An 18,725-nucleotide genomic window follows, 5' to 3' on the forward strand; every position below is an offset into this window, starting at 1 on the left:
TTTCATCGTTGCCACATAGCACTCTGACTGGCTCATCTCCTCCCCGAGACCCTTCTGTAAGGGGATGTCCAGTGGCCTACAAATGGGCTTTGGGTCTCCACTCGACACTCCCCCACTCATTACATATGATTTTTTGTTCTAATGATGCCTGATACCTGATCCCTTCGACACCTCGTGATCGTGCAGGCTGGTGTACTTCTTCCATGTGGGCTTTGTTGCTTCTGAGCTAGATGGCCGCTTATTTACCTTCAAGCCTTTAAGACCCCATATGCTGTATCTTTTGATAGCTGGGCACCATCAGCTTTCTGCACCACATTTGTTTATGCACCTGCTTTGTCTTCAGTGATTGTGTCAGGAAAGTGAGCATCATAGAATGCCAATTTAATAGAACAAAGTATTCTTGCAATGAGGGAGTACTATACATATATGCATATAGATCTATTTCCATGTCCTCATATATATATTTACATATGTACATGCCTTTATTTAGACCTCTATAAATGCCCTTTGCCTCCTAGTTCTTGTCTTGGCCAAGGTACCTCTTAGGATGTCCTTTTGCTGTCCTTCTGTCTCTTGTTGTCTACCTCTGCAACAAGGTTCTCTAGTTTTCACACTCCATTGTTCATTCCACACTCCATTGGGCCACCCAACCATAGGCATTTCTTCACATACAATAGATATTGTAAAGAATACACAGGATGCAAGGAGAATCGAGCAGGTTAAACTTGATGAAAAGCTCAGACTGGGTTAGAGTGTCATATGAGCATGATTCAGCTTGATCACAATGCCAAATATGTGGAGGGTTATGTTCTGAGTTGCATTATGGGCCTATAAAGAATGTTCTTCATAAAATATTTCTTTCAGTTAGATTTCTGGTGAAAAGATACTTACCTTCACTGGAGCTTGAGAATTTTGAGACCTTAGATGCTTCTATTTTATTCTAAAAATAAATATTTCGTATATAGGAAGTGAATCTAAAGTTGATAATGATAGTTGAGAAATTAGTACAATTTCTCTGGAAAGATAGAGTGGGCTCTGTGTTTAATGCAAGCGCTCTTAGATTTGAACATGGTTTTGATGCTAGGGGTAGGGGTTGCCACTCTTTAGTGCAAGAAGGACATGCCTTTCGCAACATCGTCTCCTCTTCTATTTCAGAACAAAAATTCGCTACAGAAATACAGTCCAGTCTAGGGAGCTCAGCATCACAAGGAAGGATTTCAACTTCTGACTGGGTTGTGAACCAAATCCATTCACCTGACTCTTAACAGGGTGAGCAACACTGGGGTTCCTGGGGACAGGGCTGGGCGGAGGAGCTTCAGAGGAAGCAGATGGCCCTGGGCTGTCCTGCCTGTCAGGGTCCCTGGTCTTTGCGCATCTCTCTGAATGATAGAATTCACTGAGTAACTAGCTGTTTATAATTGTGTTGGAACTTAAATTCTGAGCACTCCGATTTATAAAAGGCTGGTGACTTAGGAACCGGTTACAGATTGAACTGCAAGGTCAGCAGTTCAAGATTCCAAGTCACAGCTCAGGAGGAAGACAGTTTCTACTCTTATAAAGAATTACAGTCTTGGAAACCCACACGGGGCAGTTCTACCATTTCCTAAAGTGTCACTGTAATCAGATTCCTCTAGATCGCAGTGAGTTGGGTTTTAGGTTTGGGTGCTGACAGTGACAACTCATTGTCCATTTGCTGCATCCCCACTTTGATTAAGCCTCCATTGAATTCCTTCTGGTCCTTAACCAAGACTGTAGATCACCTTCCTTTCAGAGAGAATACCGTAGAAGTAGATTGCCTTTCCACCTAGCCCCTCTCCATGGGCCTACCTAGGTGTACCCTTGATGGAGGTTACCTTACTGAGGACAGAACAGGGGTCATTGTTATGAGTTTTGCCTTGATTGGCTTTGTGTGAAGGCCCTGGACCAATCGTGTAAGTCCTTCTATGTAATAATATGCATGTCCTAATCATGGTCCCATTCCTGCTGCTGCAGTCCCACTTGTATCTGTGGTGTATAGCTCTGCTACCAATTGTGATCTGTGACATGCCTTTTGTTCTATGCCCTATTTATCCATGGTCCTGATTGCGAATCCTAAGTTGTTATTTGGATCTCGTGCTGATGGCCCTTAAATATATGATGTGTGGGTGTGTGTCTTTTGTTGTCTCTTAAAGTTCAATAAATTTTCTCCTTAAATTATATTTGACATAGGGGTCACTTTTGTACCCAAACAGAATTTAGGATCACAAATGACTCAACGTACAGTTTTTTGGAACAGCATCTTGACAGCCATATCTGCAGGTAAGGTCAGGCCCTGCAGCCCGTAGCTTCTGTCCTGAATTGGCAAATTTTACAAAGGTTTTTTCGTTCTGTGATTAAATGCGCGCCCCGCCCCTTAGCCTCAAACCAAACACTGAGCTCTGTGTGGGTCTTCCTTCGTTGGCCTGTTTGGCTTCGTCTTCTTTTTGTACTTATTATTGACTCTGCAAGTCAATCTAGATAAAATAGACGGGATAAACAATTCGGAGGAGAAAATAATAGGACCGATGTTTTGGGGGGGACATGGGAGAGGAGGTGGTGGGAGAAAGGATGGGGGGTGTCAACCAACCCAAGGAAAAGGGAAACAAGTGAACTAAAATTGATGGAGAGGGTACAGGATGCCTAGTGGGGCTTAATCAAGGGCAATGTGACCACGAGGAATTACTGAAAACTGAATAAAGGCCGAAGATGATAGTGGGACAAGAGGGAAGTAAAAAGAAATAGAGGAAAGAACTAGGAGGCAAAGGACATTTATAGAGGTCTAAATACAGGCATGTACATATGTAAATATATTTATGAGGATGGAGAAATAGATCTATGTTCATATATTTATAGGTTAAGTATTAAGGTAGCAGATGGACATTGGGCCTCAACTCAACTACTCCCTCAGCACAAGAACCCTTTGTTCTAATAATCCAGCATTCCAAGATGCTCACCAAGATCGCTGAAGGCAAAATGGATGCATAAATAAATGTGAAGAAAGCTGATGGTGCCCGGCTATCAAAAGATATAGCATCTGGGGTCTTAAAGACTTGAAGATAAACAAGCGGCCATCTAGCTGAAAAGCACCAAAGCCCACTTGGAAGAAGCACACCAGCCTGTGTGATCATGATGTGTCAATGGGATCAGGTATCAGGCATCAAAGACTGAGAACAAAAAATCATATCAATGTGAATGAGGGGGAGTACGAAGTGGAGACCCAAAGCCCATCTGTAGATAATTAGACATCCCCATACAGAAGCGTCACAGGAAGTGACGAGCCAGTCAGGGTGCAGTATAGCACCGTTGAAACGTACAACTTTCCTCTAGTTCTTTAATTTTTCCTCCCATATCCCCTCTATCGTAACCTCAATTCTGTATTACAAATCTGACTAGAGCAGAACATGTACACTGCTACAGCCAAAGCCCGCAACACAAGGAATCCTGGATTGATAAACACCCTCAGAACCAAAAATAAAAATAGAAATACCAGGAGGGGAAGGGGAAGGTGTGGGGAGAAAGGGGGAATTGATCACAATGTTTGACATACCTCCCCATCCCCCCTGGGGGATGGTAAACAATAGAAAAGTCATTGAAGGGAGACAGTGGAAGATGTAAGATATGAAAACAGTAATAATTTATAATTTATCAAGGGTTCATGTGGGGGTGGGGGAAAGGGTGCAGGAGCTAGGGAAACAATGAGGAGCTGATATCAAGGGCTCCAGTAGAAAATTTTTTTTTTTTCAGGGACTGCTTTTATTAAATAAACGTTACGCTGTGATCTGTATACACCGCTAGACAATGACTTCTGCTTGTCTAAAGGTAGCAGAGTCCCCATTTCTCTTTTGCAATGCTATCTGCATTTAGATTTGCAAAATAGTGGGGTACAACTTTTTCCTTATTTCCCTACATCTGTCTAGGGTAAAGGAACTTGGGAGCAGGAGGGGAAAACAAAGCAGAAATGAAAGCATATATTCAGACACTGACAATAGCGCTTCCTTAGGAGTCAGGCCTATTGGGCTGCTTCCCAACATTTTTTGTACTCTCCTCTACAGAAATGCAAATGTGCTTGACACGATGGATGGATTATGTTAAGAGCTGTAAGAACCCCCAATAAAGTGATTCAATAAAAAAAAAAGGTTATTTGTCTTGGGGTTCAAAAGTGCACTCACTGTGGGGGCGTTATGTATACTTACTACTTCATATCCAAATATATATATAAATTTCAACCTAATAGTGCTTATCATGGAGCCCTGTTTTTGACCTGTGTTGAGAGTTGAACTGCTAATCTTAAGGTCAGATGTACAAACTCATTAGCTTCCTGTCATGGCTTTATAGTCTCATGAACTCTATTCTGTTTCCTATTGGCTGCTTATATGTCTAACTCTACTCGATGGTGAGTTTTAAAGTGTTTCTAAAGTGATTGAACAATTTATGGTTCCTCTAGAAAATAATCTTCAGTTTATAATAGCTCTTTAAATAGGGCATTTAAAATGTGTGCAGCTGCTTTAATTAACATACTCAACTTCAAGGTCAATTGATTTGCCATTCTCCAGAGTCACACAGTAAGGAATTGATAGTTCTGTATGCTGTGAGGTAGGGATCCAGCTTTTTTGTTTCTTCTTTTTGTCTAATCTCTATTTATAATAAAGTCATCTTTTACTTGCATGTCTGAAAATTAGGAGTTTTAGACTTTAGTGCTCATGGTATAAGCATGTTTTCCGTCATCAACAAGCATATTGTTAACAGTGTTGGGGACTTTGTGTTGAGAAGAGGGACAGAACAGTAACAGCATCTGGACCTACATGTAGGTTATGTATTACTCACATTGTATTCTCTCATCAGCCTGCAGATTGTTCATCACCAGCAGCTTAGAGGAAGGAGGAAGAAATGCCTGGTTTGGGAATTATTATTTCTGGGATGTCCTCAAGAGAGATTGAAATATGTAAACATCATTACAGCTGATCCAGGGAGGACAAAAATAGAGCATGACAGTTGCCGGCAGTGTCCTAAGGACCAAAGAAAATGACCAAGGCTCAGGTGATTCTGATGTGTTTTATCCTTTTCTGTATTTCCTACTGGAATTGTAGAAGCCTGTATAATACTGATGCAGTTCATTGGAAAAATGGACATTTAAAATAGTAGAAGTTAGAAATAAATTTTGACTCTGACTGCAACATTGGCTGGAGAAGATTAGGAATATATTGATCATAAGATTAAATCTAAACTATTGACATTGAATATAATATATCCCTGAGGATTCTTTGGATGAAATTATCTTCCAACACACAATTCATTATTCTATGGGCAAGCCATGAGAATCATTCAAATGATATACTATGCCTAGTTCAAGAAGGAGAGTTCAGTATTTCATGGGATTTGTGTCGGAGTAAGTCTCTTTAATGCTTATTTCTAAAGGTGATGTGTTACATATTCTCCCAAATGGCAGCATTCTCATTCATGCATCTAAAATGGGCTTTGCAGCAATAGTAGTTTATAAATGGTAGACTGCTTCTCACTTCCTCTAACTATAGATGTAGGGGAGAATCAACCATCAGCCTCAGCCCTGATTCATATGAGGCAGAGCCTAAATATATCTATACCCTTCAATAGTTTTCCAGTTCTGACACCAATTCTCTTCCCACAGCCCCCTCCTACTCAGCTCATTAAGTTTTTGCAGTGGCCATGTAGAAATTACAGTGCAGAGTCACAGGTACAAGTTTTATTCAGTAACAGAGTGTAATTTGTTATTAGAATTAATAGGCTACACATTGGGATTCCCATTAAAGAACCATGTAGGCACATTTGCCCTTCTTCAGGGAAGGCCTGTTCTCTGTTCCACTCAGACATTTTGTCCCTCTTGAAGGTAGGCTCATTTCTTCGTTCCATATCTGTAGATTCCTCTCAGCTCCTAGGAGATAATCCTCCTCTTGATCTTGCCTGCCTGTCTCACTATCTTGGCTTAAAAGCCCTTTCTGGATCCGTCACCATTGGCTCGGTGACTGTCTTTTCTGCCCTAGTCATTATCTCCGTTGGTACAGCTCCTACTCATGAATATTACAGTTCATTTGGACCAGTCCCTGTGAGGTAGAGGTTGAAGATGTTCCACGATTTGCTCTGCAGTATCTCACAAATCTACATAGCTATCAAGGAAATAAGTCTTCAGTATATGAAAACCGGTGAGTCCCAGATCCATAGGTCAGGTATTAGTCTGGAGGGTTCTCATTTATGTGTTTGCAAGGGCTGATGAACCAGATCATGAGGTCAGTTCACTGCCTCACAAGGTGAAGTTGTTGAATCTGGTTAGATAATAGGTTGCAGGGCCTGAGGGACCCCCATTGAAAGGTCACACTGTAGGCTGTTGGCTCATGGAGTGGAGGAAGCTCTCAAATCAGGTCACACAGGGGGCTCCCAGTTGCAGGGATGTCAAGGACATGCCTCCTGAGTTTCTGGAAGCTGGGGACTCCCCAATCCATGGGTTCATTCTGAACTATATGACTTCAGGGGCTATCAATACCAAATCAACAGGTCAGAAGACAGACCAATGTCTCATTGTTTCTTCTCAGCCATGCCTGCAGACAGTTCTCTCTCTCTCTCTCTCTCTCTCTCTCTCTCTCTCCACGATGGCTTCTTGGGCCAACCTAGCACCTTCCCTGCCTAGGCAAGATTAGGGGGCTCCAGAGGTCGAGCCAATGGAAACTAGGAAGGGCCCATTGGAGGGCATGTGATGAAAGATGGCAGGTCCAAGAGGACTTTGCAATTAAAGTTACAAAACTGTCCGAAGGTGGCGGAGAACAATTTGTCCTAAAGTAGACAAGAGGTGCTTTTCCTAAGGTGGCCTCTAAGAGCCTAGAAAGTTGTTCTGCACTCAGAAGGAAGATTTTGCCTAGGAGCTTTCTGATCTTGGTCCTGGTTGTTGCTTCTTGTTCCCATCCTGAGTTGTACCTTGCTCATTAATAAACCACTTTCATCTATAAGTTTTGTGTGGCCTTAACAATGGATTATTAAATCTAGAAGAGATATGAAGAGTGGTGTGGGAGGAATGACTTGTGTAAGAATTGACAAAAAATGTTGGAGAGCTGAGGTATGTTTGACCTTCCACCTCTGAACTGAGCCTGATACCTATGGCCACTGAAGGCACATAGTCTCGCATAAAGGTGACACTGCTGGGACTCCTCATTCCATTTCACAATGTACTGTGAACTTGTTCCTTATCTACTGTGTGGAAGTCTGAGCTATTTCTAGCCCATTTGGATAATTTCACTGCTACTCACAATTCTGATTTTATGAGTGGGTACATTATTGTTGGGGCATGGGTGTCCCCAACACTCAAAACGGTCCTCGGGAGTGACTTTTTGATTGTGGAAAATATTAAAGAGCCACTGACAGATAGCAGTGCACAGGGGAACCTGGTCCTATGTCAGGCCTAAGAGAGTGAATGTATTTTTCAATATACACATATATTGAATATATCATATGTATATATACTACGTATATATAATGGGTACTTTCATAAGACATGCATGTCATACAGTTAACATATACATAGACAATGGATACTATCATAAGCAGGTACCATAATAAACAAGCAAGGAGGTGAGTCACCATCTTGACTTAGTACTAGTTGACTTCAAACCCCTAATCCCCACTCCGAACCCTGCCCAGGGGCTTACTACAAGTATGGTCAGCTGGCTATATTACCTGAATGCTCTAATCTACAAATAACCTTCAGGCATAGTGAAGTAGCTAGACCCAGAAATGATTCATTTACTATGGTTGCCCTTTAAGGCTGCTCCTTAATGGCGTGCTGTTGCGGGGGCACATTATTTAGCCTGGGGAACATGTATTTGAAAACATTCCCATCTCAGATCAATGGAGATCTTTCTCTAAATAGGGCTTGTCTTCCATGCTGTGGTTGAAATGTAGAAATAAGGTCAAATACTTTCTACCAGGTCCTCAGGTTACCACACATCAGGAAATGCACTAGCACAGAATAGTTTTTATTACTGTTTTGCTTTCTTTACTATAAGATACATTTTTTAAAACCTTCAAATGGAGGATACTTCATTAAATAAGTTCCTCTTACTACAGGAATCACTGACATTCAGCGATGTTGCGGTAAAGTTCACCTGGGAGGAATGGCAGCTCCTGAACCCTGCTCAGAAGACTCTATATCAGGATGTGATGTTGGAGAACTATCGCAACCTGGTGTCCATCGGTGAGGAGAATTCCTATCTTATGCATGCAAACATTTGCATTGTCTTTGGTGTTCTGAAAGAGGAAGATCCTCACTGCATTCTCTGGACCTGGCTTAGTGGGTACAGTCAGGTCTGAAGCCAGGTCTGAGCAGGATAGAGAGAGAATGCTGTCACCAACTTATATAGTCTTGAGGTGTACAACACACACACACACACACACACACACACACACACACACACACACACACACACACACACACACACACACACACACACACACCCCTACTCACCCACCTAACATAGTGGTCTGTATCTTTACCCTGGAGGTCCCTGAGCTCATTGGTTGAGTAACTTTGCATCAGTGCTGAGTACTGGTGACTTTCCCCTGAGCAGGGTGAACAATAATAACATGTCTGTTCCTATAGATGAATGATTCTCAACCTGTGGGTTGTGACCCCTTCGGCGGTTGAATGACCCTTGAAGTAGCAACAAAAATAATTTATGGTTGGGGCGTCACCACAACATGAGGAACTGTTTTAAAGGGTCGCGGCATTAGGAAGGTTGAGAACCACTGCTATAGATAAAGCTGGTGGCAGATAATAATTAACTTTGTGCTTCTATGAGGTACCATTAAGATATCTCTGTAATGAGAGGATATTGTGGAGGTGATTGGCATGATTTTTAATTAAGACAGTGTAACTTAGACTCTTCTCCAACCCACAAATGTGAAGGCTTCCCTCCACCTTGAATCCTGGCCTTTCAGGCTTCGTTACTCCTGACAGTAGAAAATTTGTCTGCATGCGCTCTCTCCTGGTCTTCAGTTTCTCACAGCCTGATACTTATCATGAAGTGTTACCCTAAAACAGGCGTGTCAAACTGGCAGCTCACGGGCCGCATACAGCCCCCTAGGTAATTTTTTGTGGCCCATGATGCTCTGAAATAAAATGAAAATAGAAAAAATTGTTATGAAGAAAATAGCGCTTAGGGGAGAGCAAGGCAATACCATACACACAATTCCCTCGTTACATTTTATTTCAGAGCATCGTGGAGCACAAAAAATTACCTCAGGGGCCGCAAGCGGCCCGCGGGCCTCCAGTTTGACACCCTGCGCTAAAAGAATCAGGCTATCCCAGCTTCACACTGTGCCCATTCTGTTGGTATGTGTCTGCTGGAGGCTTGCCCACCGCAATACAATATAAACTCACTGTTAAATGACCTCGATCTCTTAATCATCATTGCAGATGAGGCCCTTGTCCCCTGTCTTGCTGTTTGCTTTATCTTCCTTAATTGCACACGCTGCTCCTAAAGACCTGTTCAACAGTGGGGATGGGGATCCCACACTTTCTGTTTGCTTTAACAGGTGTTGGAAAAATTTAAATAACATTTGTAGTAACTGGTCTTACTTGCAGGCATGTGAACATAACCTACCACTGACAGAATTGTATTTCAGGAAAGATCTTGCAATGTACATTTTGATGTTGAATATGACACTATTCTTGAATTTGTAAATCTGAGTCTTATAAGCCACTTGATTATCTAATTAAGCAGTTCTCAACCTGTGGATTGCGACCCTTTGGGGGTTGCGACCCTTTGGGGGTCGCCCAATTCATAACAGTAGCAAAATTACAGTTATGAAGTAGCAACGAAAATAACTATGTTTTGGGGGTCACCACAACATGAGGAACTGTATTAAAGGGTTATGGCATTAGGATGGTTGAGAACCACTGATCTAATTAAAAATAGCTAGTACCGGTCTATTAAAAGTTAATAATACTTACGCTATCAACCCTTAAATGTTTCTCTTTTTTGACAACTTGTATTTTTTCTTGATAATACCTCATATATTCTGTCTTTCAATTATTAGTGTATGTTTGCAGCTATTTTTTCTCATTTTCAGTCATGCCGTGTCACCCACTGAAGGTCCCCAAAGCTTTACTGCATTCACATCATTACTGTTGACTGTAGTTTGAGAAGTTAGTACTTCATCAGTTGTTTCAGAGCTATTAAACCTGAGGGGCTCACGTTCCAAACGTAGATCACCTGGTTCTCCTCCCCGTCTGAATTTCTGGAAATTCCACTAATCCCTGGCTCCAAGGGGGGATCCTGCTTGTATTTGAAATACTGGTTGGCATTGCTTCCGGAACCACAGCAACATGCAAGCCACCGCAGGACAATGCTGGAAGATGAGTGGTTTGAGCTAGAATACAGGCTCCATAAATATAAGGAATATGTTTGTGTACCATAATGCCTTTCCTATATACCTGTGAAAATTGTTTTCACCCAAGTAGAACGTTCTGCATTTTTCATTTTCCCAACTTTGTGTAGTACTGAGTTGTCTTTCAGTAAAGATTGATGGAATGAATTCATCTGACCTCTAGCAATTGAAATTAGCCAGACTTTCCACCCCTGTGGCCTATGGGTCTCAGTCTTCCGTGTATATACATTCTTAGTATACTTTCATGGTACTATTTAAGCAACTACCAAATCTGCATTCATTCTTTATTTTCACGTTCAATATGGTTTCTACAGTATTTGCTTTTACCATTTGTACTAGTTATAGAATTTTATTTATACCACTGGGCAGGAAATATTAAGCATATTATTTTAATTGCTTTCCAATGAGGATTGTCACTAAAGGTCTACCTTGTATCAATGCGTGTTTTCAGGGGCCCATTGCAAATCAAAACGAAAAGTTTCAATGTTCTGTTCTTTTGTAGAGATCCTGAAAGTTGATGATCATTTGCTCCATCAGTTGCAACATGAAAGGAGCATGGACAGATCTGAGCAATTCTATAAATTCAATACATTGGAAAATATTCTTCATCAGCGCAAAAACAATTTTCCTCTAAAGGAAAATTATGAGATATTTGGAATAAATGAAAAAATAGTAAAACCCGATTTAATTATTCCAGTATTAAGTAAAAAAAATAGTAGCAAGATAAAGAAGTCAATTGTGCTCATTGGAGATGAGAAAACTTTTTTGAATGTTGAAGAAGACCAATTTTGTACTGAAATGAAATTCTCTACGTGTGAAAAGTCCAGTAGCATGAAGTCACAATGCATTCAGGGTCAGGAATCTGACAAATTTAAAAAACCAGGCAAAGGTGATAAATGTGGGAAGCCCTTCATCAAGGAGTCTTTCCTCTGTGACCATCAGATCATTCATGTACTAGATAAGACCTATGAATGCAGACAGTGTGGGCAAGAATTCGACAGAGTATTCAAACTCACTGCACATTATCGAACAGCTCATAAAGGTCAAAAACAATATACATGCTTGGAATGTGGTAAAGCTTATCACAGTAAATCATATCTCCACGAACATCAGAAAACTCATGCAGCAGGGATGCCCTGTGTATGCAGTGAATGTGGGAAAGGCTTCACTAGGAACAGCGATCTCACTGCTCTTCCGCGAACTCTTACTGGGGAGAAATCCTATGTATGTGGTGAATGTGGAAAAGCCTTTACCAGGAAGCATGCTCTCACTGTTCATCAGCGAACTCATACTGGAGAGAAACCTTATGTATGCAGTGACTGTGGTAAAGCTTTCAGCTGGAAGCGATCCCTTACAGCACATCAGACATTTCACTCAGGAAAGAAGCCCCATGTATGTGGTGAATGTGGAAAAGCTTTTATGAGGAAGACTGTTCTCACTGATCATCAGCGAACTCATACTGGGAATAAACCCCATGTATGTGGTGACTGTGGAAAAGCCTTTATCAGGAAGGATGAACTCATAGCTCATCAGCGAATTCATACTGGAGAAAAACCTTATGTATGCAGTGAGTGTGGAAAAGCCTTTAACTGGAGGCAGGCTCTCGCTGTTCATCAGCGAATTCATACTGGGGATAAACCCCATGTATGTGATGAATGTGGAAAAGCCTTTATCAGGAAGACTGCTCTCGCTGTTCATCAGCGAACTCATACTGGAGAAAAACCTCATGTATGTGGTGAGTGTGGAAAAGCTTTCAGCTCGAAGCGATCCCTTTTAAGTCATCAGACATTTCACACAGGAAAGAAACCCCATGTATGTGGTGAATGTGGAAAAGCCTTTATCAGGAAGTATGTTCTCACTGTTCATCAGCGAACTCATACTGGGGATAAACTCCATGTATGTGGTGAATGTGGGAAAATCTTTATCTGGAAGAAGGACCTCACTGTTCATCAGCGAACTCATACTGGGGAGAAACCTTATGTATGCGGTGAGTGTGGTAAAGCTTTCAGCTGGAAGCAATCCCTTACAGCACATCAGACATTTCACACAGGAATGAAACCCCATGTATGTGGTGAGTGTGGGAAAGCCTTTATCAGGAAGAATGCACTGACTGTTCATCAGCGAACTCATACTTGAGAGAAACCCCATGTATGGGGTGAATGTGGCAAAGGCTACATTCAGACTTCACATCTCAAAACTCATCTACACACTCATACTGGAGAAAAACATGTATGTGGTGAGTGTGGTAAAGCTTTAAGCCAGAAACAATGCTTCACAGCACATCAGACATTACACACAGGAAAGACTCCCTTTGCTTGAATTAAATGTGGAAAATCTTATCTGAAAGTCAAGTATTGTTCAACATGAGAAAATTCTTAATGAGAAAACCTTTCAATGGGGTGAGTATAACAAAACTTTCAATAAAAGAGGCACTAGGGTTTGGCCAGGCTTTCCCAGACCAGACGATTGTAACTTATCATGTGCCTACCCATGCTCTGAATTGCTGTCCCTCTACTGACATGTCCACTGGTGTGGGGAGAGGGACGTCCAGACCTTCCCATGGTGCAAGGACACCTCATTGCTCTTCCAGTTTTCAGTGCCCAAAAGAGAGCTGGACCTGGTGTTTCTGGATCACAGCTATACCAAGCAGTAGATTGTCCCCTCAGGTGCCAGTAGTGCCTGCCCCACCTGCATGTTCTTTGTTACCCTCCAGAGACTGCTCAAAATAAACAAGAATGAAGAAAATAGAAGACGTTTGGGAACATTTAGTCCAGATGATGAATGGACCACAGCAAACCTCAGCCTCCACAACCGTGAGACGAGAAGAACTGGATGGTGCCAGGCTGCCACTGCTAATTACTCTGAAAGGGGTCACAAAAGACTGGCCTGAGTAGAGTGGGAGCACAAAGTGGAACAAAATCCAATCATAAAATAGACTAGGCTTACTGGTCTGATGGATACGTGGAATCCTGACTCTGCCCTTAGCAACTCTTCACTCCCGGAACTATACTCTCCCCTCTGATTCAGCTTTCAGCCAAAAGATATACAGGCTTGGTGGGGATGAATAACATCCAAGCAGTACACACACCTCAGAATAACCAAGCACATAAAATCAAAAGGACAGCATTTGCTAGTGGATAAAAACTCTTGAAAGCAAGAAGGGACTGGAAGGAAGGATGGATAATGAAAACACAGGGAGGGCAGAAGTGGGAAGAGTGCTGGTAGATCTCAGGGATTGCAATCAATGTATGAATTGTTGAATGGAAAACCAGTTTACCGTAACATTTTAAATCAATAAATTTGTGAAAAGAAGAGCTCATGTCTCATCAATGATTACCTTATATACTCGAGTATATGTTGAGTTTTTTCAGCACATTTTTTATGCAGAAAAAGCCCCCCAGTTTTTTGTGGTAAAGTTAGGTGCCTCGGCTTATATGGTACATATGGGACAGTTACCATGTAGCTATTGTGAGTTTTACTTGTGTTTCTAAGTTTTTCTTGACATGCACACACAAAAATGAAAAAGTTTTAAATTCAGTCAAGTTGGGAAAGCTCGCCCCAGGGAGTCATTGTCACTACATACGGACGGGTCAGTGATTTCATGCAGAAGGAAAGCCCTGGCAATATAGTGATTTTCCATATGCCTTCTGTGGCTTCTCTCATGTTCAGTAAACACCAGTGGAATCCTGAATAATGTAGTTCTGGTGGGTCGGCCTTTAACCAGAAAGGAGTCATGTGACGATAGGATTTGTACAGCAGAGAAACCATATGAATACTGTGAATGTGGCAGTGCGTATGCATTTAATGACTCTGCTATTGAATTATGCTTTATTTGATGTTCCACAAAGCTCATAGGATAAGCTCTGATGCACTAATAAGACAGGAGGGCTGAACCAAATGTCTGCCTCATTGTATGAGTGCAGGATACAGAGTGTACCCTGCAGAAAATTTTATGAATACAGAGCCTGGGAAAGCCTGACAGATGCATCCTGTGTGTATATACATTGATAACAAGACAAATCTGATTTTACATTTGATGTCCCCTTTGACCCATGTTAACTTACTTTCAGTCTTTAAAATGAAGAAAAAGAGAAAAGTAGGTGAAGGTTGACAGAGTATGATGTAATATATGAAAATCTACAACTTATCAAAGGTTCATGAGGGAGAAAGGGCTGGGGAGGGGGGTAGTGAGCTGATACCAAGGACTCAAGTAGAAAGAAAATGCTTTGAAAATGATAGCAACATGTATAAATGTGCTTGACACAATGGATGGCTATCGTGATAAGAAATATAAGAGCCTCCAATAAAAGTATTTAATAACAAAAAAAATTGAAGAAAAACACTCTCACCCTAGACCAGGAATGTGAATGGCTTTGCTATGTCCTGCAGAATGCCTTGGAAAGTGAATTGTTGCAGATGCAGTGAGGTTAAAATCTATCCTTTTATCCTTTGAGCTCCTTTTGACTCATTTTAAATCTATTGTAATCCTCTTTTAAATTAAATTTTATCTTTTGTAATTGATTTTTTATATATATATTTCTGTGTATATGAAATCCATGATGCCTAGTAGTGGTATTGCTGGATCATATGGGATTTCAATTTCTGCTTGCTTAAGTAACCCCCTATTGTTTTCCACAGTGGCTGTATGTATTTATATGTCCACCAGCAGTATATCTGTGTTACAATTGATCCATGTCCTCTCCAGCATTTGTTGTTTTCTGTTTCTTTGATTTGGGCTGGCATTGTGGGAGTAAAATGGTATATCATTGTGGTTTTAATTTGCATCTCCCTGAGGGCTAGTGATTGTGAGCATTTGTTCATGTGTTACTCAGCTGTACTTCACTTTTGGTGAACTGTTTATATCTTTTTCCCATTTCTTGATTGTGTTTCTTGTTATTTTCTTATTGAGATGTAGTTTTTTTCATAATTAGCCCTTTGTCCGATGTGTCATTGGTAAAAATTGTTTCCCAGTCTGTGGGCTTTCTCATGTTGCAGTCTTTTGGTGTGCATAAGTGATGTAGTTTCAGCATGTCCAAATTGTCTATCTTGCCTTTGCTGAGTGTGCCTCCTCCATTATGTCTGACAGTCTATCTTTGCCGTGCAACAGTGTTGTTCTGTGGTGTATTGTGTCTCTATGGCTCCTGGCCAACAAACAGATCTATCTTGGAAGAAATATGACCAGAATGCTCTTTTGAGGAAAGGGTGGCAAGACTTGTCTTAAATATTTTGGATATGTTGTGTGTCGTGAGAAATGAATAACCACTATAATGCCATTTATGTCCAGATTTGGGGTCTTTATTTTAGCTGGGGGCCATTGGGAGGATTCAAGTCTCTCAGAAATTCCCTTAAGCCCCAAATGATATTCAGGCTGGGTTTATAAGGACAAAAACCCAAACTGGTTTGGCAATCAGGAGGGTATTACATTACTTTCAGTGGGTAAGCAGGGAGGGTTGAGGCCTCGGCATTCCTTTTAGCAAGTGGTTTACAGAGCATAAGATAAGCATTAATCTTTTCCTAACTTTGGGAGGCAGGAGGGAATGGGGTAAGGGACAAAACTAAAGAGGGTTGGTCATTGGTTCCTGGGCGGTACCTCTTTCAAGACCTAAAGGGGACATTTTGAGGAGACTCACTATGGCTGTGTAGACAAGACAAAGCTTGGTCTTTTGATTCTGCAGGTGTAAATGGGGCACTTGCTTCCTGCCAGGATTTAACAAGGCAGGGGAAGGTCTGACTCCTTGGGAAGTGCAGGGTAGCCTGCCTTGGTGACTGGCTCCTGAGGGCCTAGGCTAGGTGGTGCACTACGCTTAGTTTTCAACAAAGGCTCTGAGTAGAAATTTTCTAACATTATCTGGAGACCTGCCTGCTTGGCACACTTTGTTAACCATGCTGGGGGTCCAGAAGAAGATTTAGAATGGGGTAAGGAACAAAGGGCACTTTGTGAGGACAGAAGGATATGACATCGGATAATAATACACCGTGAAGGGGCAAAATCAGCTGTGGGGTAGAAAGAGGTTACATCCTTTAGTGATGAAAGAGACCTGGGAGCTTGGGAGATGTTCTTAGGCACTGCACTGCTAACCAAATGACTGGTGATTCAAACTCACCCAGAATGCCTTGGAAGTCAGGCGTAGTGAATGACTTCTTAAAAGTCTCAGCCTTGAAAATAGAAACGCAGGTCTACTCTGTGCACAATGGGTCACAGTGAATCAGAGTCACCCCCGTGGAATCTAAAACAGTACTAGATTGGTTTGGTTTGGTTTAATTGCTATGAGCATATAGAAACCCTAGCAGCATGGTGGGTAGGGCATTGACCGCCTGAAATTCAGCTTCTCGAGAGAATGATTAAAGATTCTGCCTTCTAAAGATTTACAATCCAGACCCTACAGTGCCCCTAGGAGTTGGAATTGATTCATATGCCATTGTTCTGTATCTTTGTTAGTGGGCAACAGACGGTTCCCATGGTTACTCTGAAACCTGAGTTAATGTAAAATATCTATAGATGACTCCTCAAAGTGTACATTTCAAAGCAATAGTATGAGTTTTGTACGCATATTGATTTCAAACATGACACGACAGACATTCTGTTTTGCACTACTGTGGTCTCCTCACTGGGATACCTTCTAAATCAAAACTCTTCTTTCTTCCTATGACTGGGAGAGGCTGAATTGGCTGTACCACTGCAAGGGGCAAAAAACTTACATTTCAGGTGGCACTCATTTTACTCAAACTAATTGCAGATTTTGCAAAAGAAAAAAATTGGTTTCTGAGTATGATAAAAGGTGATAGCTTTTTGTCTGCCATATATATCACACACCTGCTCTCCACCACCCCCTCCCCGGAAAAAAAAATTGTAGGGTGGGCACCAAGAGGGCCCTAATTTCTGGGTCATCATGGCCAGATTACAGAAATAGGTAGATTATAAAAGATAAAAGGACAGGAGGATCCCTGTTTAAGTGAAGTCCCCTGGTCTCTTGGTTCTCGCATTTATATGTCACAGCAATAATCCAGGAAGACAAACCCCACTAGAAATTAACAGGGGACATCAGTGACAAAAGAGAAAAACTTTCAGGTGTAAAGTCACAGTTATACCAATTATTTCAATGATTCCTACTACACCCAGAAGTCATTTTCCCTCTAGAAATTAAGTAAAGAAGAATGGGATATGTACAAATGTGCTTTACACAATTGATGTAGGTATGGATTGTGATAAGAGTTGGATGAACCCCTAATAAAACGGTTTTTAAAAAATGGGTTATTTGAGCCTCTTCCACTTCTCTGAGTTTTGTTTGTGAGGAACCCATGTACTCTGAATCCTCCAAATTAACATCACTGCCTGAATGCCTTTGTTGTTCATTTTCCTCAGGAAATCTATAGAATCCTTCTACCCCAAGGTTGTGTTTGTCAGCTACTGATTCTTGTTACCAACGTTCACATTACATTCACAAGTAATTTCTAATGAAATTTGATAGTCCATATGTATTCGGCTGAGTGGACTAGAGAAACAGCTCCAGTGACACACATGTATATGTAGAAAGAGCTTTATATGAATGCGTAATTGTATATCAAGTAAACATCCCAGCCCAGGCCAGCTCAAGTCCATAAGTAAGATACTAATCCATAAGTCCCTCTTCAGACTTAGGAAGCCACATGTAATGATGCAGAACACAGGAATATCACAGGATAGTGGGTGCAAAGTGCTGTGGATGGAATGGTGGTGGATACATCTCCAGGGCTCTGGCAGCAACCAAGGTTTCCATCCTGAAACATTACAGCTTCAGAAGCTCACAGAGGCAGTTCTGCCCTGCCCTTTAGGGTCTCTATGAGACTGTAGTGACTCAGTGGCAGTGAGTTTCATTTTGATTTTGTGTTTTTATATAGGATGTGCTTGATGTCTTCCCACAGCTCATCTGGTCTTCTGCTGTCAGAGTACAATGCTTCAAATCTGTTATTGAGATAATTTTGAAATTCAGGTGGAATATTCTCAAGGTTGTGTACTGGCTATCAAGGACTTTTTTCTTCAGCTCTCACCTGAGCTTATAAATGAACGATTGATGTGCTGTTCCAGCTGGCCCTGAGCTTCATTTTAGCTGCTGATACTGAGCTTCTCTACCATCTCTTCCCACAAGTGCAGTCAGTTTCTATCCAGTCCATCTAGCTTCTCATAAATATTTTTAGATGTCATTTACTTATATTTATTTGTTTAATTTTATATTTATTTTATTTTTTATATTATATTATGTTATTTGTATTTATTTTATTTTAAATCATTTTATTAGGGGCTCATACAACTCTTATCA

The 18,725-nt window shown here is 41.3% G+C and overlaps 1 protein-coding gene across 1 annotated transcript; it reads left to right on the forward strand.

The window, feature by feature from the left end:
• Window positions 1-1,157: 1,157 nt before the first annotated feature.
• Window positions 1,158-13,654, forward strand: LOC123521171 (zinc finger protein 615-like). Its single transcript, XM_045285612.1, has 6 exons — window positions 1,158-1,269; window positions 2,232-2,298; window positions 4,861-5,055; window positions 8,107-8,233; window positions 10,931-12,415; window positions 13,142-13,654. Exons 3-6 carry the CDS (start codon window positions 5,041-5,043, stop codon window positions 13,165-13,167), a joined length of 1,653 nt encoding a protein of 550 aa, XP_045141547.1. The 5' UTR covers window positions 1,158-1,269; window positions 2,232-2,298; window positions 4,861-5,040; the 3' UTR covers window positions 13,168-13,654.
• Window positions 13,655-18,725: the final 5,071 nt, after the last annotated feature.

The sequence above is a fragment of the Echinops telfairi genome, unplaced genomic scaffold (assembly GCF_000313985.2).
Source record: "Echinops telfairi isolate 266 unplaced genomic scaffold, ASM31398v2 ScPeMD7_7473;HRSCAF=8511, whole genome shotgun sequence".
NCBI classification, from domain to species: domain Eukaryota; kingdom Metazoa; phylum Chordata; class Mammalia; order Afrosoricida; family Tenrecidae; genus Echinops; species Echinops telfairi.